This window comes from Sminthopsis crassicaudata, chromosome 1 (genome assembly GCF_048593235.1).
Source record: "Sminthopsis crassicaudata isolate SCR6 chromosome 1, ASM4859323v1, whole genome shotgun sequence".
Lineage (NCBI taxonomy): Eukaryota > Metazoa > Chordata > Mammalia > Dasyuromorphia > Dasyuridae > Sminthopsis > Sminthopsis crassicaudata.
This window is the reverse complement of record NC_133617.1, coordinates 580463604-580485044: the sequence shown is the minus strand read 5'-3', so window position 1 is coordinate 580485044 and position 21441 is coordinate 580463604. Positions and strand designations below refer to the sequence as shown.

The 21441-nt window shown below is 34.8% G+C and overlaps 1 protein-coding gene across 5 annotated transcripts in view; it reads left to right on the top strand.

The window, feature by feature from the left end:
* Positions 1–21441, top strand: part of FAM169A (family with sequence similarity 169 member A) — a 68253-nt gene that overhangs the window by 35157 nt on the left and 11655 nt on the right. For all 5 annotated transcript variants that reach the window (XM_074282281.1, XM_074282280.1, XM_074282283.1 and 2 more), the window contains exons 2-9: positions 1354–1488; positions 5024–5123; positions 5510–5595; positions 14049–14220; positions 15555–15734; positions 19317–19445; positions 19950–20056; positions 21256–21310. In XM_074282281.1, the coding sequence (XP_074138382.1) occupies positions 1357–1488; positions 5024–5123; positions 5510–5595; positions 14049–14220; positions 15555–15734; positions 19317–19445; positions 19950–20056; positions 21256–21310 (961 nt within the window). In that variant the 5' untranslated portion in view covers positions 1354–1356. The remainder of the gene's footprint in view (positions 1–1353; positions 1489–5023; positions 5124–5509; positions 5596–14048; positions 14221–15554; positions 15735–19316; positions 19446–19949; positions 20057–21255; positions 21311–21441) is intronic.

Genomic DNA, 21441 nt, shown 5'->3' with positions numbered 1-21441 from the left:
AAATTGTTATAAATCATTGTATTACTTAGAAAAACTTAAGTATCAAAGTTGATCACACAGTGTTACTGTGTAAAATATTCTGCTTCTGCTCACTTCACTGAGCATCAGATTTTTCCCAGATTTTTCTGAAATGTGCCTGATCTTCACTTCTTATAGACAATAGTATTCCATTACATTCATATTCCAGTTTTTTCAGCCATTTCCCAATTTATGGACATCCATCTCCTCAATTTCTAATTCTTTGGCACCACAAAAAGAGCTTTTACAAATGTCTTTGTACTTGTCTCTTTGGGATACAGCCCTCACAGTGGTATTGGTGAATCAAGGGGTGTGCAGTTTCATAATCTTTTGGGTATAGTTCCAAATTGTTCCCCAGAATGGTTGGATCAGTCAAATGAAATACTATTGTTGCTTTAGTAATAATAATAGCTTCTGTGTCTGTAGGGGTGTGTGTGAGAGAGAATCACTTTAAGGTTTTTAAAACCCAAACATAATTTATTTATATATGTGTGTGCAGTTGGTTTCAGCCTTCTATTTCCTCACCCTAAAGGAAGCTAGGGGATTTAAAAATGTAAAAAAGTGCATTACCTACTTGGGGCCAAAGCTGGGGCCCTCAAATGAGAGGGGAGGAGGAAAAGTCTTGTGGGGAATTACAGACAGTAGATCAATTTAGTTGGAATGTAGAATTTCTGCCTGAGGGGGAGTATTGTGAAATCAATCCAGAAAAATTGGTTTGAGAAAGGTTTGAAGGATTTAAAATGCTAATAGAATAGCGGGTAATCTGGAATAGAGGAAATTGGGAAAGTTCTTTTTTCTCCTGGGGCAACTCTATACCTCATTTCTTTGGAGTACTTGGAACTGCTGCTTTTATCCTCTTAGAGAAGAGTTTCTTCACCCTTAATTATCAATTTCTGGAGATTCTTTACTTGTCTGTCCATCCTTCTTTGAGTCATATATATTACAGTAGAAATTAAATTTGTAAATTAACACCCAAGTTGATCTAGATCTTAGCACCCTGGCTCATAGTAAGTACTTAATAAATGCTTATTGATTGATTAAGCTATATGACTAGTTTAAAAGGGTTTCTCTAAATATCCAGAATTTTTATCATAGACATTCTTGTTTCTCATTGATTTTTAGAATTTGAACTTATTTTTGTTTATACCTTCTGTTTTTACATCACATTTCTGTCACTTCCCTAATCAATGAACCATCCCTTGCTTCATTTAAAAAAAAAAAAAGTTGCAACAAAAATTTAGCCTCCTTTTTCCTGCTTTTAATAAGAACCTACAATTTGTAGTTGATAGTATGGTGTTTTTACAAATTTTAATCCGTTTATTTTCTCTTTTTAAGGGGATGGCATTTCCTGTGGATATTCTGAATAACTGTAGTCATGAAGAATTAGAAAGTTCTGCAGAAGATTACTTGTTAGATCTCAGGTGTGGGGACCCAGAGAATCCTGAACAGTTTCCTCTTCTCAATAATCTGGTAAGGTGGTCTAGTCATGATTTTTATTTAATAATGAGAGAATTTAGAAGTGAAACTGATGAGAGCTAGTTTTTGGGGGGGTTCCTAGTCAGGGAACCAAATTATGAGATTAGGCTTCCAAGTGGTCAGGGAGTTAAATGATGAGGTTAGTGGCAGCTTCGGGATTCAGGGAAACAAATGAAGAGGTTTGGCTTCCCTAAATCCCCTTTATCATTGGCCCAAGTAGGGATTTTTGGGGAACCCCCTTCTGTTGGCGTAGAGGTCCTTCATAAAGGAATTTATGAACCTGAAAAGCTAAACTGATAAAGTTTATTATAGGCATTGGGAAATCAGCCTTTGCTATGATGAGTAGAAAGGCTGAATTCCTTATAGTAAGGTCCCAACAGGGGAGTAAAGTTTCTAGTAGAGAAATCCTGACTGAGAGATATAAAATCTCATTAGGGAAATAGGTGAGGGAGATAAAGAGAGGTTAATGATGAAAGAGAATATTCTAGCAGGCAGAGTTTTCTAATATGCTACGGATGATGTATTGGCTCCTCTTTGAGGAGCTCTCTTTTATAATAGAAGCCTTTGGCTACAAGCCGAGGGGACTAGTGGATGGAGTTTGAACTGGACTTAGAATAGACAATCTTGGAATTGAATGGGTGTTCTCTTCAATGCAATAGGATTGGTATCTCCAGCCCTAAACTCAAACCAGCCTAGATAACAGAACAAAGCTATTTGTCCTCTGGCAAGGTCTTTACAGAGGCAGGATTCAAGGAGAATTTGGGGTTCCCTTCGTCAAAACCATGTTGTGAATCTTTGATACTTTAACTAGAAATTGATGTAATGCTTTAGGTATTTGTGAATTATAAGACTGATTTTAAAAGGAAAACGAACTTGAATTTGATGTTGGGGGAAATTTTTTTTAAAGAGATCACTTAGCTCATTAGAACAACAGAGCAAAGTAGTATGTGACATCGTGTGATAAGGACTGCAGTGGACCTGGGCCTAACAATTAGAAAGACTCATCTTTCTGAGTTCAAGTCCAGTCTCAGATACTGTGGGATAAAAGGCAAGTCGCTCCTGTTTATTTGCAAAATGAGTAGAAAAGGAAATAGTAAACCACTCTAGTATCTTTGCCAAGAGAATGTCAAATGAGGTCATAAAAACCAGACACTATTGGAAAAAAAAAATGCTATGCATAACAAAAATATATGATAAAATAGGGGGTAAAGAACCAAAAATTGTTTATTCTACTGCCATATTTCTACTATCTATGTAAATGTGGGCAGATCCTTTAACATCTCTAACCTAAGCTCCAGATTGGGTTAAGTCCCTGCTGACCATGAGTGTACTGAGGAATAAAACATGCACATGTGACATACTTGATATATTCAGGAAAGTAATTCCTAGCCAAATGATATGTTTGGGATTTAGTACCAAGTGTTGAGATTGATATAGTTACCAAAAGTTTAGGGTTTGGTCAGGTGAAGAATTAATGCATAATGAATTTTGGCAAAAAATAGTTTTATTTAGAAGAGATGGTAGATACCAGGAATCGTAAATATGATGGAATGGTAAATACTCTATTCAGTTAGGAAAGTTTATAATTAGCAAGGAAAGGAGTTTTAACACTTAAAATTAGAAGAAAGGAAATACCCCCACAAAAATGGATTGTGCTCTTGACTGACAAGCAAAGAGTTTGCTAGCTCTAAGAGGGAGAAAGAAACCATGAGGCACAGTGGAGGGAATGAGAGGAAAGACACCATGTGGCATGGGGGAGAGATGAAGGAAGACAACACAAGACTATAGCCCAAAAGGGATTCAGTAAAGATGATGTGAGCCATGGACAGATTTATACAGGAAATTTAACTTCATGGGTTTGACATAATTTGGATTTCTGGCTGGACACAGAGGGTAGAAGTAGAAGATTAAACTGATCCTCATCATTGCCCTTCCCTGCTTACTTCAGGGAGTAATTTTATCCATACTTAAGACTCTGCCAGTCAGTCCCATCTAGTTAAATTAAATTTAATGTGCTTTATGAACATTTCCCCCCATTGCTTTCTTAAGACTGCAAAATAATAAATCAAGCCCTGACTTGTAGCTTGTTGATTTCTGAAAATCAAAGAGCTCTTGGGAGGCAATTCAAGCTAACTCCAGCACACACCTGCTTCTATGAAAATATGATGGACAGGGCTATCAAAAAGTAGAATTGGTTTCTAAGGAAATTACCCAGGAAGCTGGTATAGTGTAGGGCAGCATGGTAGGCAAATTTAAACTAGAATATGTTGATGGGGATTTTAGAGGATAATGAATGAGAGTAAAAATGATGCAAATTGTATCCCCTTTAATCTATGGGGGAAGAGTGATTCAGGGTCTCTAGCTCTCCCCTAGGAGGGGCACACCTTTCCCAGGCTACACCCTTCCCAAAATAAGTAATCTTGATTGGAAATCTCACCCTGGGCCATAGTCAACATCCTTTTGAGTGATCAAATTCCCTGTTAAATAATCTCATTCAATTTTGAATTGAATTGAAGCCCCAAGCCTCAGAGGGCTAATAAAGGATGATTCTGAACCCCCAATCTTTGCCAACTTCCTAATGAGGAGTTTGCCCTATGTCTTATGTTTAGGTTACTGTTTTCCTAACCCACCTTTGCCTAATTCCTAATCTGGAGCTTTTGGCCCTTCTGGAAATAGCCCAATGAAGAAGATATTTTCTTCTCAGTGTAAATCCACCTTCAAAAAACTATCCTGCCAGGATTATTTGCCCACTAAGAAAGCTAGCTTCCTAGCAAGCTGCTTTCTTAGGGCAAATAAATCCCCTTTTGCCACACAGATTTAGGGTTTGCGAATTCTTTTGCAAGGAACCCGAGACATAGACCAGAGGGGATCTGTTACTCTTAATTCTTGCACCTCATCATAAGGGTGTGCTTACAGGATGTGAATCCTCTGGTGACACTTTCTATCACTTAGAGAATTCCTCTTTGGATTAGGGAAATAGATACCAAGCTAATAAACATTATTGTTAGAAAAAGAATATTCCTTAGCCATATTATTGATTTTTAGAAAATCCTTTCTGTTCATAACTTGTTTCTTTTGGGGGTATAATTAGTGACAAACTGATTATTTATGAAATGCTTTGCTTCTAACATTTCTTTCATTTTATACTTTTTCAAAGATCTTGTATAATTAAAATGAGTGGGAGAAAAATTTTGTTAAAATTGAGTAGATAGCCTCTTTGTAATAATTACAAATATTACAAAGCACTTTACCAATATTAAGTGATTTGATCTTGCTTTGCTCTTATAATTCCCATTTTACAAATGAGAGAATTGAGGCAGAGAGCAATCAAGTGATTTGCCCATGGTTATTCAATTAGTGTCTGAGGCAAGATTTGAACTTGGCCCTCCAGGTTTTCTTCTTTATCCATTGTGCTACTTATCTGACCTATCAAAATCAAATGTTCATAGATATAGTAAACATAGTTAGCATTGTGTTTCTTTGTATGGGTTTGTTGCATTTTACTCTTACCTATTCTCATTTCTTTCAGATTCCAATCAGCCTGTCAACTGTTGGCTTCATTCCTCTTTATGGTGGTGACCAGACCCACAAAATTCTTGCTCTTTTTGCACCAGAGGACTCACTCACAGGTATATTTAAAACTAGTTATATATAAATTTGTAACAGTATATTTCTAACTATTAATTTAGGGAAATCCTTACTTACGTCATAATGCTTTTTTGGTTACTTCCTTCTCTGTTACTTCAGTGTGTGTGAAATTGTTTTCTTAAGTGAGCAGAGCTGGCCAAGATGACTTTATTTTACCAAGTATTAGAATAAGCCAACTTGAAGTTATAGACCAAACTTCCAAAAAAAATATTTACAGAATTGTAGTTGGTGATTTGATTTTGGATTTCTTTAATACTCTTATAGACAAAGTTAAAGAGCCCTAATACTAAATAACAGTAAATATATAATGCCTTGGATTTAATTACTAATATTTTTTATTTCCTTTTTTTATCTGATTCCTTTGAAGCTGTGGCTCTCTACCTTGCTGATCAGTGGTGGGCTATTGATGATATTGTGAAAACATCAATCCCTTCTAGAGAAGGGCTTCAGAAGGTAACAAGATTTTGAAAGACCTTTCCCCCTAATATAGTGTTTTAATGTAGACTAATTATCTTCAGTGGCATTTATTTGCTAAAACCTGCTCAATCAGATTAGAATCATGGGAAATCTTTGCTTAAAAAAAAGACAGCCTCTTGGAAACTTAAATCCATTGTGCCTCACTTTCCCTTCTGGGCCTGAGTACAGCATGTTCACTCCTTCTTTGTGACTGCCTGTCAACTATCTGAAAACTATCATGTGTTATCCATTCCCCACTTCTATTCCCCCTCTCCTTCCTATCTTCTCCTCCCCACCAAAAGCATGATACTGAGGTCCTTCACTATTTGGGATCTCCCCTTCTAGTTGCTCTGCTCTTATTAAATGTCCCTTCTATGTGACATTTCATCTCCTGCCTTCTTTCTATTGTTTTTTAAAAATTAATTTTATTTTCAATTAATAGGTATATATTTTCCTCCCCATACTACCCATTATGAAAAGCCTAGTCATGCAAAGTAGATTCCAACTATTTTGTTGTTGTATTAAGAGACAGCAAGGAGATACAATGAATAGAATGCTGGATCTAGAATCAGGAAGAGTCATCTTCCTGAATTTAAATGTGATTTTAGATACTTACTAGATGTATGACCCTGAGCAATTCACTTAATCCTATTTGCCTTAGTTTTCTCATCAGTGAAATGATCTGGAGAAGGAATTGTCAAACCGTTCCAGTATCTCTTCCAAAAAACCTTAAGTGGAATCACAAAGAGTAAGAAATTGTTGGAAATAAGTTTTATTTGTAATATTGCTGCTGAAAATAACAATAACAAAAACAAAGCAAATGAGTTGTCCATGGTCATATAGCTAGTAAGTGTCCAAAGTCAGATTTGAACTCAGGTCCTCCTAATTCTAGGACTATATCCATGACACTGCCTAGCTGCCCAAATGTACCTCTAATTCTCCATATTTAATATAACATCTCTCTGTCAGAAAGTGGTTAGCATGCATTGTCTTTAGTACTGTGGAATTGTGGTTGGGTTTTTCATTGATTAGAAGTCATTTTTGACTGGAAGTTATTTCTGAATGTTACTATTGTATAAATTTTTCTTCACTCTTGCAAATCTCAGCTTTCCTTGCAACCTATTTCATTGCTTATTATGGTACAATAATGTTCCATTACATTAATATACCATAAGATATTTAGCTGTTCCTCCAAGCAATCCTTAAGTCGCCTCCCCCGCCTTTTTTTTTTTTTTTTTTTTTCTTTTTTGCTATTGCAGAAAAACATTTTTTGTCCATGAGTTTATTTATTTTTTTGGTCTCTTTGGGATACAAACCTAGTTAGTGACTATATTACTGAATCAAAGGATATGTACAATTTAATGACTTTGGGGGCATAGTTTCAAATTGCTTTCTAGAAAGGCTAAATCAATTCATAGTTGTAAGCAACAGTGCATTAATATGCCCGTTTTCCCTTAGAACTTCCAACAATTTGTCATTTTCCTTTTTTGTTAATCTGATAGGTGTGAAGTGATACCTCAGGGCTTGCTGTAATTTGCATTTTTCTAATTATTAGCAATGTGGTACAATTTTTCATATAGTTTTGATAGCTTGAATTTTTCATTTAGAAAATTTCATACCTTTCCAGTAATGCTTTAGTTCGTTTATGCAGAAGAAAACATTCTACTTGCAATTTAGATAGGTCTGTCAAAGACATTATTTATTTAGAAAAAGAGGCCTGGCTAGCAGAGTTTTTCTTAATAAATCAAAAGGAAAGAAAAGTTCCTAAATCACATGTTACAGCAATTGAGGAGCAAAAGATGATACTTCACAGAAATTGTAAAGCAAAAGTACAGTTTTGGGGAATGATGAAACAAAGAGATCAGGGTTGCTATAAACCACAACTCTTTGATGACAATATCATGCTACAACTGATTCATTTAATCTTTGTACTGTGCAGTATTATAAGTATCCTTTCTTAAAACTTCTGAGGTCCAGGACTATTTTAGTTTTGTCCTGCCATTTAGTAGCACAATAGTGTACTTAAGCACATCTCTGCTTAATAAATTTTGAATTACATTTTACATCTTTCTTAAGCATGCCATTTGTGTTTTCTTGTTAATAAAAAATGTTAAATAGCAAAGTAGGTGGCACAGTGAATGGACCTGGAGTTGGGAGGACTGGAGTTCAAATGTGACCTCAGATAGTTATTACCTGTGCTGTTTGCTTTGGTTTCCTCATTTGTAAAATGAGCTGGAAAAGGAAATTGCAAATCACTCCAGTATCTTTGCCAAGAAAACTCCAAATAGGGTCTTGAAGAGTCAGAAAGGACTGGCACAGGCCTGTGGAAAACACACTGGAGTATTATTGCCAAATTTTGAAATCCCCAGATCAAAGAAAATTTTGCTTGGAAAATTAACAACAAAAACCAATTCAGTTATGTTGGAGCTATAATTAGAATTGTACAGGACTTATTAGCAACTACAGTAAAAGACTGCAGATCTGGAATTATATGTACTGACAACCAAAAGAACTACGCCTGTAGCAAAAAATATATATTCAGCAAAATAGAGTCAATATCAAAAATAAATTTCAAGAAACTCAACATGGATAAAGTGTCTTTTTTTAAATGAGAAATGTATACCATGTATTTAATATTGACATTAGCAATAGGGTAGCTACCTCAAAAGAAAGATTGGGGTCAAATTTTAGGTAAAAATAGTAATTATGTTATACAAAAAATAGTTTGTATAGCTGCAGAGGAAGTATAGACATGGGCATTAGAGGGGGAGAAGAGCTCATAGTTCTGAAGATCTATTCACATCAGTAATGAGTTAAATAGGCAACACTACATATAGCATAAGGAATATAGTACCCTCAAATCTCTATAAAGAATTAAGAGGGCACTGATAGGCAAATAAGGAAGCCAAGGGTTTGGGAAGAAAAGGGAGGGATCCATGGGTAGGAAGAGGTTAAGTAATAGTGATGTAATATAGCTTTGAGGGGAGACAGCAAGGTCCCCTAACCTTAGGGGGCTTCTGTTCTAACAATAAGTCATTGATCCTAAGTCCTAGGAATCTCTGCCCTTGAGGTCTTCCACCCCCAACCTTAAGAATACTATTGTTCTAACTATTGTCAACAGACATTACCCTCTGTTGGTTTGTGAGAATCAAATTCCTGAAACCACTTCTCTGTCCTTACCTCTGGACAACAAAATTAGCATATTTATTGCATGAAGAACTAGATAAATGTGTCTCATTGCTTCCAATCTTTTGCTAAAATCTCTTGGAATTTACATCACTTTGATAGTATTACAATTACAATACACTTTGCTCCTTGACTTGGAATGAATTCAAGCATTCAAATTCACTTAGAGATACTGGTCTGTGACCCTTAATCTTTTGGGGTCCCTCCTAACCTTAACAATAGCAAGGCAAGTTAAGGAACAGAATTAGAGCAAAGAGTCAGCAGAGATAAGGAAAGATATGGGGAAAGAGGAAGGGTAGGATGTCTACCTACTTATGCATACTTAACAATGTCCTTTCTCTAGCTTGCTTGGGGGAGTTGAGGGGATGAAAGGGGAAACAAAGCTTAAAGTTTAAAAGGTACACAGTAGAGAACAAAAGAACAATTTACAAGGAAGTAAAGATATACTCATGAATATAATTTTTAACATACTTTCTAGAACGGAATTTGTTGTTATATACTAGTGTTCTCTCTCTCTCTCTCTTTTTTAATCTATAAATTGAGACATTTGGGCTACTTGAGGTCTAGATCTTTGGGAAATTTCACCATACACTAGGGTTTGTTGGAATCAATTTGATGAGGTCTAGATAAGGGATACCTAAATAAAATTTGGATTAATTGAGGTCTAGTGGCAGGTTTGGGGTACAGGGAGTCAAATGGAGCTCCCTTGCAACCCCTTTGGATTTGGTGCAAGGATACAAAGTTAAATTACGTTTAGCGGCGGTGCAAGAGCCCCCTGTAAATGAATTTACAGGCCTGAAAACCTAGATTGATTTAAAAAAAAAAAATGTATTGTAGAGTTTGGAAGTAAGGTTAAAGTCTGGTTAGTAAAAGGTATTAGATAGAGGAAGAAATACACCAAAAGTGGCGGACAGAGTCTGTGGTGCAAAGCATGGTGCTTGCATGTTTTGACCCTCTGCAAAGAGATGATTCCAGCTTGGCTCTTTTATGTGCTTGAAGGGGCCTATGGGTGGAGTCCCAGGTTGATTCCTCGAGGGCCAGAACCCACCAGGTGGGGGTTGGGAAACCTGAGCAGATCATTAGAATGGGGGCTGGGGCAGCCCAAGTTAGCTCAGATTCAGATCTCTCCCCTTGGAATGCAAAAGGCTGGTTTTGACCAGATCTTGTAAATCAAAGTTCAGTCCCAAAGGGGATTGGAGATCAGAAAGGAATCTTAAAGGGGCCACCACCCATATCAAATTCACATTAACTTGCAAGAGCCAGTTGTATTTTACCATGAACATTTTCACTTTGGAAATTAATAAATGCTATAGGTGGGACCTGGTTAATTGTTTTGTTGATTGTATAGACAGCTTGTTCATCTTTTAGGAGCCTGAAGCTTCTTTCCATTCAGCAAAACTTTGCTCTCAAGTCCCATCTCCCAGCATTGTGCCTGGCTTAGCAAGCTAGAAAATAATGAATTTAGTTAAATAGAAAAAGACCCAAGTCTTTTTTATAGGATGGACTGAAAAGGAAGTAACCCTCGACCCATGATCAGTGATGCTGTCAACTTCCTGTGGGTCATATTTCTTCAAGCCTACACCTAGAATCTGACCTTTTTTTGCCCTATAGACCCCCAAGAATAGGGATCATGTGACTATCTGAAACTTAGGTCTAGGGTCTGACCTAATCCATCTCATAGACTTTTTTGAGAATTTTTGAGAAATCTTCACCTGGTCCCATTTAAGGGAAATGTTAATAATATCAATTAAACTTAAATGTCTGTCTTATTCTCCTCTCTCTTTTGGAGAGCTAGTTGTTATTTACGAGTACATTCCTGATTATGGAACTTTCATAGTGCCATTAGCCCATACTCAGTTATATCAATCAACCATCTTATTTCAATTTGCTCTCTAGCTTTTTTTTTTTTCCTATGTTACATATTACATCTTCTTATCATATCCCCTTATTGTCTACCTAGCATACATCACTTGTTTTCAAGGATAGTATGAGAGTCTTTGATTTGGCAAAATCTAGATACATTAGAGGGTAGCTAGGTAGTATAGAAGATAGAGTGCTAGGCTTGGAATCAGGAGAACCCAAGTTCAGAAGTTTTCAGATACTTCCTCGTCTCTTAACCCTGTTTGCCTCAGTTTCCTTATCTGTAAAATGAGTTGGAGAAGGAAGTGGCAATCTTTTCTGTGCAAGAAAATCCCAAATGAAATCACAAAGATTTTTGATGCAGCTGATTGACTAAACGACAACAGGTAGAGCACTTTCCTCATTTGTCAGTGTAGTGTTCCTGTTGAAAAATAAAAATGAGATTGTTATAGAAGAGTCTGTTCCCTTTATTCTTTATGATCTCTCACTCCGATCTCTAATGTGTTATAGAATGTTGCCTGGAATTGAAATGAAGCTACTTTGCACACTTTACTCACCAATTTTTTTCAAAATTAGGACAGTATTTCCTTCTCCTTGGTTCTGTGGAATCTTTTCTCCCATTATCCAAGACCTTTTAAAGGTCACAAGACAGTGTCTCATTCTGTCACACCTGTTAGCTTGTTTTTTTTTCCCCTGAGGCTGGGGTTAAGTGACTTGCCCAGGGTCACACAGCTAGGAAGTATTAAGTGCCTGAGACCAGATTTGAACTCAGGTCCTCCTGACTTCAGGGCTGGTGCTCTATCCACTGTCACCTAGCTGCCCCTGTCAGATCTTATAGTACTCTGGTAAGGTAGTATATCTGGGCCTCTTGGATTTCCAACTCAAGCCTGATATATTAAATAGTTCTGAACTTAAGAGTTGAAACTTTTAGGCACCTTTGTCAGGAAGAGTAGTCTCCAAATGAAAGTGGGATTCCCTCTAAATCAGGGGTCCTCAAACTACGGCCCAGATGTGGCCCGCTGAGGACGTTAAGCCGCCCATTGGGTTATGGCAAAATAAGACCCGAAATGACTTTCGACCTAAGCTCCCTGTAACAATGCACACTTCCGGTACCGGGCTGAGGCAGAGGAGAGTGTGAGGCGCTCCATCAGTCTGAGGGACAGTGAACTGGCCCCCTATTTAAAAAGTTTGAGGACCACTGTGAGTCAATGGTGAGGTTCTTCCAATATTTCCTTTTTTACATAACATTATGTTGACTTCATTGTGACCCAAACTTTAAGTCTTCTTAATGAGATCCACAGTTACTCAAAAGAAAAGCCTAAAAATCCACAGAATAAAAATCAAAAGGATAGTAAAACATATACCTTGTCTCCAAATTGAAGTTGATTGAACTGGTACATCAGCATCTATGCTTAGGATAGGTCTTACAAATAGTGAGCAAGGTATAGAATTGAATATGAAAGGAGATAAAGTGGGTTTGTACTTGAAAAGTGGCATAGATTGCATATCTGTTTTTAGACTTTTCTTTAGGTCTGTCCTATTTACCTGCCTCTCTTTGTTTTATTGCCATGAAAAGGGCCCATTCTTCCCATTCTCTTAGTTTAAATGCATAATCTCAGGAGGAAGTAAAAGTCTTATGAGGGTTTGGGTTCAATGGGAAGGGATTTGGGGAGGTCCAATACAGAAGGTAGGCAGGTTAGGGTGGCCCCAAATCAAAGCTGTTTGTAGTTTTAATAGTCACCCTTAGTTGGCAGGCTCTGGAAAATTTATAGTTATTAATAGTCTAAGAGAAACATGGCTCCAGGATCTACTACTAACTACAATCATGCTCCCAGAAATGGTAGGAGCATAGGCTGGAATTGCTTGTAGGATGGGGAAGTCTTGTAATCTTATTTGACAAATATTTATTAAGCACTTAGTATGTGCTGTGGATACATGTACAAAGTCATTCTGTAAAGTTAGGTGATAGAGAGACTATTTTATTCATTTACCTGTCAGGCAGCCTCTCTCCCTCTCTTCCTTCTTCCCTCCTTTCTTCCTTCCCTCCCTCATAGCATGGGATTTCTAAATCAAAATATGGACATTGTAGTTAATTTATATGTATATTTTCAAAATGTTTTCCAGAATGATTGGACTAATTCATACTTACACCAACAATGAATCAATGCGTCTGTCTCTGCACAACCATTCCCAAACTGATTATTTCCCTTTTGTCATTAATGACATCAAAATGACTCCAAACTATAAAGAACTTAAGTACATAGTTTTACATACAATTCTCTTATTTGTTCATTTTTAAAAATTACTTTTAAATTGATATTTAAGCAATAAGAAATAGAATCCAAGAGAAGCGACTTTCTAAGGCTACACAGCAGCAAACACAAATGTTATATATTTATTTGTGTGAGTTTTGTTTTTCCTGATAAAAAGTAAATTCTGAAGGGAGGAGAGTATTTTCTTTTCGTGTCCTGAGCACCTAGCAGAGGAACCAACATGTTGTAGTCAGTTGATAGATACTTTCAGCCAGTATTTCTTTTAAAAAATCTCTGAATAAAGTTGAACATAGCTATTTGGCATCTCTATAGAAAATGAAAGTAAGATATGGATCAAAGCATATTCAGTTTCTGTACCATCTAGCCATGGATTACATGTATGTTACATGGTATATGTTGACAAGTAGTACAAGATGTGCTCTACAGGTTGCCATCCATGCTGCCACCATCATCTAAACTGAATGTTAGAATCTCTTCTTTGCATTAGATGTTAAGAATGGCACTAATGGCCTCTTCAGGCCACTGTGATGTAAATGGGGAGGTCAAACTGTCTCATCTGTTCATAGTAGCATTTATGCCAACATGAGTTAATTTGAAATGAGTTCTTACTTTGGTAAGATGGCAGACATACATGCCTTCATGGATTGGCACATAAAATTTTTGTTTTGGAATGGTAGTATAAAGGGCATCAAGGACAACTAATGTAGGGACCTCTGGAGAGGAAGGTGGATGAAGACCTTGGCTGTTAAAGAAGAAGTGGAGCATACTTTAGGATAAACTTTTTTCTTGGATCTAAATATGATTGGTGCCTATCAGTCTATTAAAGTAGGTGGTATTTAGAATAGATGATGTATTTGTAGTTTAATGAAATGTATTTTTAAAAATGAGTTAATATCCTTTTAAAAATATAGAACAACTATTTTTAGATAGGTCTTCCCAAAATCATCGTTTGAAAATTAACCCTTCCTTATTACAAAGAAAGTTAGTGACATAATGACCACACCTGATGATGTATGTAAACATTTATTGTGAGCCCTTGTTTATGATATGAATTCCAAGAAGTAGGAGCCAGGAACAAGGTGAGTAGCCACATTCAGTCTGCTAGAATTGATGTTTGACTCTTTCTTTTAGGTGAGCACTCTTGGGGAGAGAGTGGTACTGTATGTTTTAAATCGAATTATTTATAGAAAACAGGAAATGGAAAGAAATGAGGTCCCATTCCTATGCCACAGTAGTACAGATTACGCTAAAATTTTGTGGAAGAAAGGTGAAGCTATTGGATTTTATTCAGTTAAACCTACAGGTGAGTATTTTCAAATATATTATTTATATTTACCAAAGCAGGTTGCTCTATTAATAAAAATATGTGATTTTTATTTAATTATTCACTTGAATTCTAAATGAAGCTATTTTATTTAGTACTTGCTAAGAGTATAGTTTTTTCCCCCCCAACTAATCCACAGAATGGAGGATAAGGAACTTTTTTTTTTTTTTTCATCAGCAAGTTTTAAAACTTTTCTTTTAAACTTAAATTTAAAATTTAAAATTAAATTTTAAATTTAGTTGTTTACTGTCTGAATTTCAATGAGAGACAGTAATATCAACAGCATTTAGATAGAATTCTATACTCTATTAAATGGAAACTTTTCCCTTCATTATATTTCCATTTTCCATTTCCATATATTATTTATTTAAACAAATCTTTTTAAGCTGCATATATCAAATATTTGCCTTATTTTGGAATAAATGCAAAAGGAGGCAAGTAAGAGAATATACAAGTTATTTGTGGAACACAGTCTTAATGGCTGGGAAGGTAAATTTTTTGCAATTGTTTTGGTTGTAATAGTTTTTTATGCTACAGAAGATATTTTTAAAAATTTATGATGTCTATCAAAATGTCTTGATTTTGGTGTTAAGTTTGGACTTTTATTGCTGAAGAGAAATTCCCCTGGAAATTGAAAGACTGGCTGTATTATAAATAGGTAACTTTGAACAAAGCAACTATGACCAATTTGGAATGAGTCCAAGGCTATACCTGGGTTCAAGTCTCTCATGTTTCTGTTTATTCAGAATAAGTCAGCCTACCTTTCTAGTTAATCATAAGAATTATCTCCTTATAATTTCTATAATCATTGGTCCCATTGAATAATACAACTCTAGTCTCCATTTTTCTTTTGTCTCTGTCCTTTTCTTGGCCCTACCACTTCAGAGATCCTCTTCCATGAATTTCTCATTGCCACTCTTTTTTTCTGTTTTTATCCCCTCGTGACAATACCTTGTTTCCTATTATAACTCTTGTTCTATGAGGTCTGGATACTGTCTCCTAAATCGATTTTTGTTATAACTGGATCTGTGAACTACTTTGTAGCCATCCTCCCTTCATGCAGCTACACAGTTCTACAATCCTCCCCTCATGTACCTACACAGTTCCTTAATTCTGGCAAGTTAGACTTTTTAGTAAAGAAAGTAATCACTATTTAGCAAACATGCCAAATAGCTTTTGAACAACAGTTGATTGCTTTGCTTAATTTTCTGATTCATTGGGGTTAAACTAAAACCCCTATGTTAAAATTTATATTAAATGTGTATTTTTGCTTTAAACTGTTTTTTTAAAGTGATAAATTTTCATGATTGCAGGAAGCATGTGCACCTCCTATCTTACTCAAAGTTACCAGCTTCCAGTGCTTGACACAATGTTTGTAAGAAAGAAATATCGTGGAAAAGAGTTGGGGCTACTGATGCTAGAAGACTTTGTTGATTCTTTTACAGAAGAAAAACTTGGTTTACGCTTTCCCCTATCTTCTTTTATGCATACAGGTAAATGTATTTTTTCTTTCTTTCTTTTCTTCTTCTTCTTTTTTTTTTTTTTTTTTTTTTACTGTGTTCTGGAAATTTTTATACAATGAGAGCATCTCTTAAAATCTTAATTTTATACCAATTTTAACATTTAGAATTAGAATTTAAATTTCTCATATATATATAATATGTAAATAAATAATGCCATGCTAGGTTTTTTTTTGAAAACTCAAAGCTTAATTTATTTCCCTAGCATGTTGTTATCATATTTTAAAACAGCCTTTTAGGTTCACTGGCCTTCTACAAGGATAATTTATAAAGTAAGGCCTATAAAAATAAGACTTTTTTTTTCATTGACTTCCACTATAATGTCAGAAATGCATTATCCTGAAACATTTTTCTATTGGAAACATTTTTACCCTAAGGCATTCATCTAGTTGCTTTTAGAAGAGACAGGGCACAGCAACTTAGGCTTGACAGGATCAAGAGTGGAATGCCTATCCCAAACTCTGTTACCCTTTGGGATGACATCTGGTGCTCTGATGAGCAACAGATGCTCTAAACTTCTTCCTACAGTAATCCTACTCCCAGTGACAAAATTAGGAGATAGTTCAGTGCTTCTGTTACTTTTCCTTATATTACAATTTCTTGCTTAGCCCCTAACCATCCTAATCTTGATTTCTTTCCAGCAGTGTAATAATTCATAAATTCAAAGAATCCTAATAAATAAAAAATCATAAATTGAATTAAGTTGGTTTGTAAGCTGCTGTCTTATTTTAAAAATATTTTATTCCCAATTGTATTTAAAAATAATTTTTAACACCCTTTTTTTTTTTTAATTGTAATTTCCAAATTATCATTCTCCTCCTTCCTTGAGATAGGAAATGATTTGATTTAGGTTATACTAGTACAGTTATTCTATATTCTAACACATTTCTATATTAGTCATGATGTGAAAGAACAAAACAGATTTAAAAAAAACCCAACATAAAAAATAAAGCGAAAGATAGTATATATCATTCTGAATTCAGACTCCATCAGTTCTTTCTCTGGTGATTAAATCAGTAATGATTTAATACTTTTTCATATGACTGTAGAGAGCTTTGCTTATTTCATCTGAAAAATGGCCTAGTCATATCCTTTAACTATTTATCAATTAGGGAATGACTTGTGTTCTCATAAATTTGACTTAGTTCTCTGTATGTTTGAGAAATGAGGCCTTTATCAGGTATGTGCTATAAAGACTTTCCCCCCAAATTGGAAATCAGTATGGCAGAAACTAGGCATTGGCCCACAACTAACACCCAATGCCAATAAGATAAGGTCGAAATGAGTTCATGATTTATACGTGAAAGAGTGATATTATAAGCAAATTCAAAGAACAAAGGATTGTTTACCACTCAGATCCAAGGGATTTGTGATCAAAGAACTGGGTTACATTATTGAATACAAAATGGATAATTTTGTATTAATATTAAGTTAAAAGGTTTTTGTATAAATAAAACAAATGCAAACAAGATTAGAGGGGAAGCAATAAACTAGGGGAAAATTTTTACATTCAAACGTTCTGATAAAAGCCTCATTTCTAAAATATAGAGAGAACTGACTCATAAGAATTCAAGCCTTTCTCAAGTTGATAAATGATCAAAGGATATGAACAGAACGTTTTCAGATAAAGAAATCAAAACCATTTTTAGTCATATGAAAAGGTGTTTTAAATCACTATTGATCAGAGAAATGCAAATTAAGATAACTCTGAGGTACCATTATATACCTCTCAGATTGACTAAGATGATAGAAAAACATATTAATGAATGTTGGAGGGAATGTGGGAAAACTGGGATACTAATGCATTGTTGTATTACCACACATCTAGTAGAGTTGTGAACCGATCCAACCATGTGGGAGAGCAATTTGGGACTATGCCCAAAGAGCTATCAAAACTGTGCATACCCTTTGATCCAGCACTATTTCTTCTGGGCTTGTATCCCAAAGAGTTCATAAAAGAAGGAAAGGGACTCATATGTGTAAAAATTTTGTGGCAGCTCTTTCTGTAGTGGCAAGAAACTAGAAACTGAGTAGATGACATTTGGAGAATGGAGAATAAATTATGGCATATGAATGCTATTCAATATTATTGTTCTGTAAAAAATAATCAATAGGATGATTTCAGAGAGGCCTGGAGAGACTACATGAACTGATGCTAAGTGAAATAACTAAAACAGGAGATCATTATACATGGCAACATCAAGATTACATGATGATTGATGGATCAATTGTTGGATGTGAGATGATTCAGGCCACTTCCAATGGTCTTGTAATGATCTGTAACCAGCGATAGGACTGTGGGAACTGAGTATGGATCACACCATAGTATGAAATAAATATATCTGTTGGTTTTTTTAAAAAAAACACCTTCCCCCAATTTACTGTTTTTTCTTCTAATGTTGGTTGCATTGGGATTTTTTTTTTTATTGGGATTTTTTTATGCAATTTTAATTTCATATCATCAAAACTTTTATCTCTCTAGATCTCATTTACTCAGAAATTCTTCCTTTATGTATAGATCTCACAGGTAAACTATTCTATGCTCTCCAAATTTGCCTTTGGTATCATGGCTGACATGGAGAACAATATGCTTGGTTAGAAGTTGGTAATGAGTCATGATCAAATGTAAAAGACTTAGTTCTTCTCCATGGTTCAGTGATCCAAGGCAATCTCAATAAACTTTGGATAGAAAATGCCATCTACATCCAGAAAAAGAGTTATGAAGATTGAATAAATCAACACATGCTATGTTCACTTCTTTTTAGTTTTTTTTCTCTCGGTTTTTTTTTTCGCTTTGTTCTTATTTTTCTCTCCCAACATGATTCATAAAGAAATGTGTATTTTAAAAGTTAACATACATGTATAACTAGAAAAAAACTAAAAACAATTAAAAAAAAAAGAGGGGGAAAAATTGGGACTGAGAGACTAGTAACAGCCCATTTCTTCCCTCTTCTGATTGAGAAGTCTTTATTACTTGAGTTCACCTGCAAGTTTAAATAGTGGACTAGCCTTTTATGGATAGAAAATAATACATCTGTGAAGGGTAACTTAGTATTGTAAAGATAATAGAACAGACTCCCTGTGTATACCTGAATTTACCCAGAATAGGAGATTTCTTGGGTAAGAATTGAATAGTGATAAATAAAGAGAACTGGATTTTTAAACTTAGTTCAGAAATTCAGCTGGTCTGTAATGAGTTAAGTTCAGAGACAAAGAACAATGACTTGAGGCAGTTACAAGACAAAGTCAATATTGTAAATAGGATTAATAAAAAATGATACATAACCAATTTAATTTCAGTGTACATTAAAAGTTGATCCAATAAATATTATCATTTGCCAATTCCAATTCTATTGTTCTTTCTACTATGGCATACTTCCATTTGCACTTGCCTGTCTTGTTGAAATCATTATTCATTCAAGGGTAATCATTCACATTTTTAATTTTAATTTTTTTTCTAATTTTCAGTAGCATAAAACTCTCCCAAGTTTTGTTTTTAAGTGTCTGGATTTTTTTTAAAAAGAAAAGAAAACCCATTACATACGTATTTTGTAGCTTGTAGACAGTATTTTGAGAAGTACCCAGGAGATCATGATCTTCTTTGGGAGATTGAAGGAACTGGACAGTGGCATCAGAGAATACCCATCACCAGTGCATTACAGAGAGAAGCATTCAGATGTGCAGGTAAGAATTTTTATAAGTTGATTATAATCCCATTCTAGTTTAGAAAGTGAATATCCACTGATAATAATACACATGTGCAACACAATACGTACAATAGAAAATACTATAAAGTTATTCTAAAGTTTGACTGTTCTTATTTAGGCTACTAATAATCATTTTTATTGATCCAAGGGCTTTGTTCATCTTTTCAATTACTTAGTAGGCTAATTAGGAATTGGTAGAGAAAGAACATATAATAAATATGCAGTGGTCATCTAGGATCCAAGGGCACAAGTCCCTATGAAATTCATGAATTCTCCTAGAATTCACAAAATACAGAATACCTACTTAAGAATCTTTTTTTTTTTTTTTTTTTTTAACTTCCTTAGAAGAAAAGGACTCCTGAGGGTAGTTTTTATAACCAAATGTTATATGTAATATTACAAATGGTTGTAATGGTGATCTTATAACCAAATATGTTAAGTGGGCTTGCTTTTCTTTTTTTAAAAATTCTTCTAAGCGCAGAGGCTTCTCCAAATGAAGTGAGAAAACTAACATATGAAGACTGTGACTCTACACCTACTCGAGAATGTGAAGTAGGATGTGGAGACAACCTGCCTAAGGAAATGCAGGTAATTGTGGGTGTACATATTTGTTTCTAAAAGTAAGATTTGTATGTCTGTGTAAAACAATGCTTTCCCCCCCCCCCCAAAAAAAAAAAAAAAAGCACTCAATTTAGTTTATTATAGTTGTGAATGTTGTATAATATATCCAGCAATTGCTTGCTGGATATATTATATCTCCTGTAAAAATGGGAAAGCATAACAAATTCAATAGATTTTCATCTATCACTGCTGAGCTGTTCAGAAATGATAGTGAGCTTACAACTTATTCTAAGGAAAAAAAAGTAGAATTGAAGAATATAAACATTCTTTGCTTTAAGAAAAGTGAGTAAACCAAATTAACATTCTCTACAATAAGAGGGACTAATTTTCATTTGCAGTAGGTACCCATGGTCATAGTTACATTCTTTTTATTAATAGTCTTGAAAACCAAACTTACTATAAAAGTTGTAGGGTGGGTTTTTCTTTTGATATGGGTTGGACTTGCTAAACTTTGAGAAAATTTTTTCCCATCTTCTGAGATTCTATGAATTTATCCCATCTTGTTATTTGAAATTTGTAAGTAATGATAAATTCTTTTATTTCTGTCCCCTGTAGAGTCTTTTTGTATCCGTCTGTGCTTCAAATTGCTCTAATCAAAATAGAAGGTTACAGTTATTATTCCTTAAATATTATGAGTCAATTAGGGATTCAATATCTACTATGGCTTTGTTATATGGTATTTGGCCATATGTTTATATAACTGACATTGAACATGCTGTTTTGGTTTATAAACATAAAAGCTCCTTTGGAAACATTCCTTAAAATTTTGCTAAATTTTTGATTAGGGTACACTTAGCTTTCCTAGTCATTTTGTGCTTAATTTGAAAAAAAAAAAAAAAAGACTTCCTTATAGTTTTTTGAAATACACTAACAATCCAATTTAAGATTATTAGAAGTGGGAATGTGGATATACATGTTGTAGGAAGAAAAAGATTTCAGAGCACAATGAATAGATAAAATGTATATTAAAAGTCAACACAATATCATAATCTTTGAAATCATGTATGTCTTAGAAAACCCAAGTTGATGTGCAATTGTACTGAATCTTAAAGGTACACATAATAGTTTTAATAGTTTAGACTTTGACTTTGGAGAAGTTCATGTTACTCAATAACAGAAAATCTAAGTAAAAAACTTTGAAATCTAATCTACCACTCTTGTTTTAGGTTGATCCTGTAAGAGGAAAAGGTATCTCAGACACCAATGCAAGTACATCTGAAGGTAAGAAATATTGCTGGTCAATCAGTTGCCAAATGTTTAAGACCCTCCTGTATACTTAGCATCTCTCCATCTCTTCTTAAAACCTAGATGTTCTTTCATTTGTGTTTGTATCGCTAAAGCAGTGAATGTGA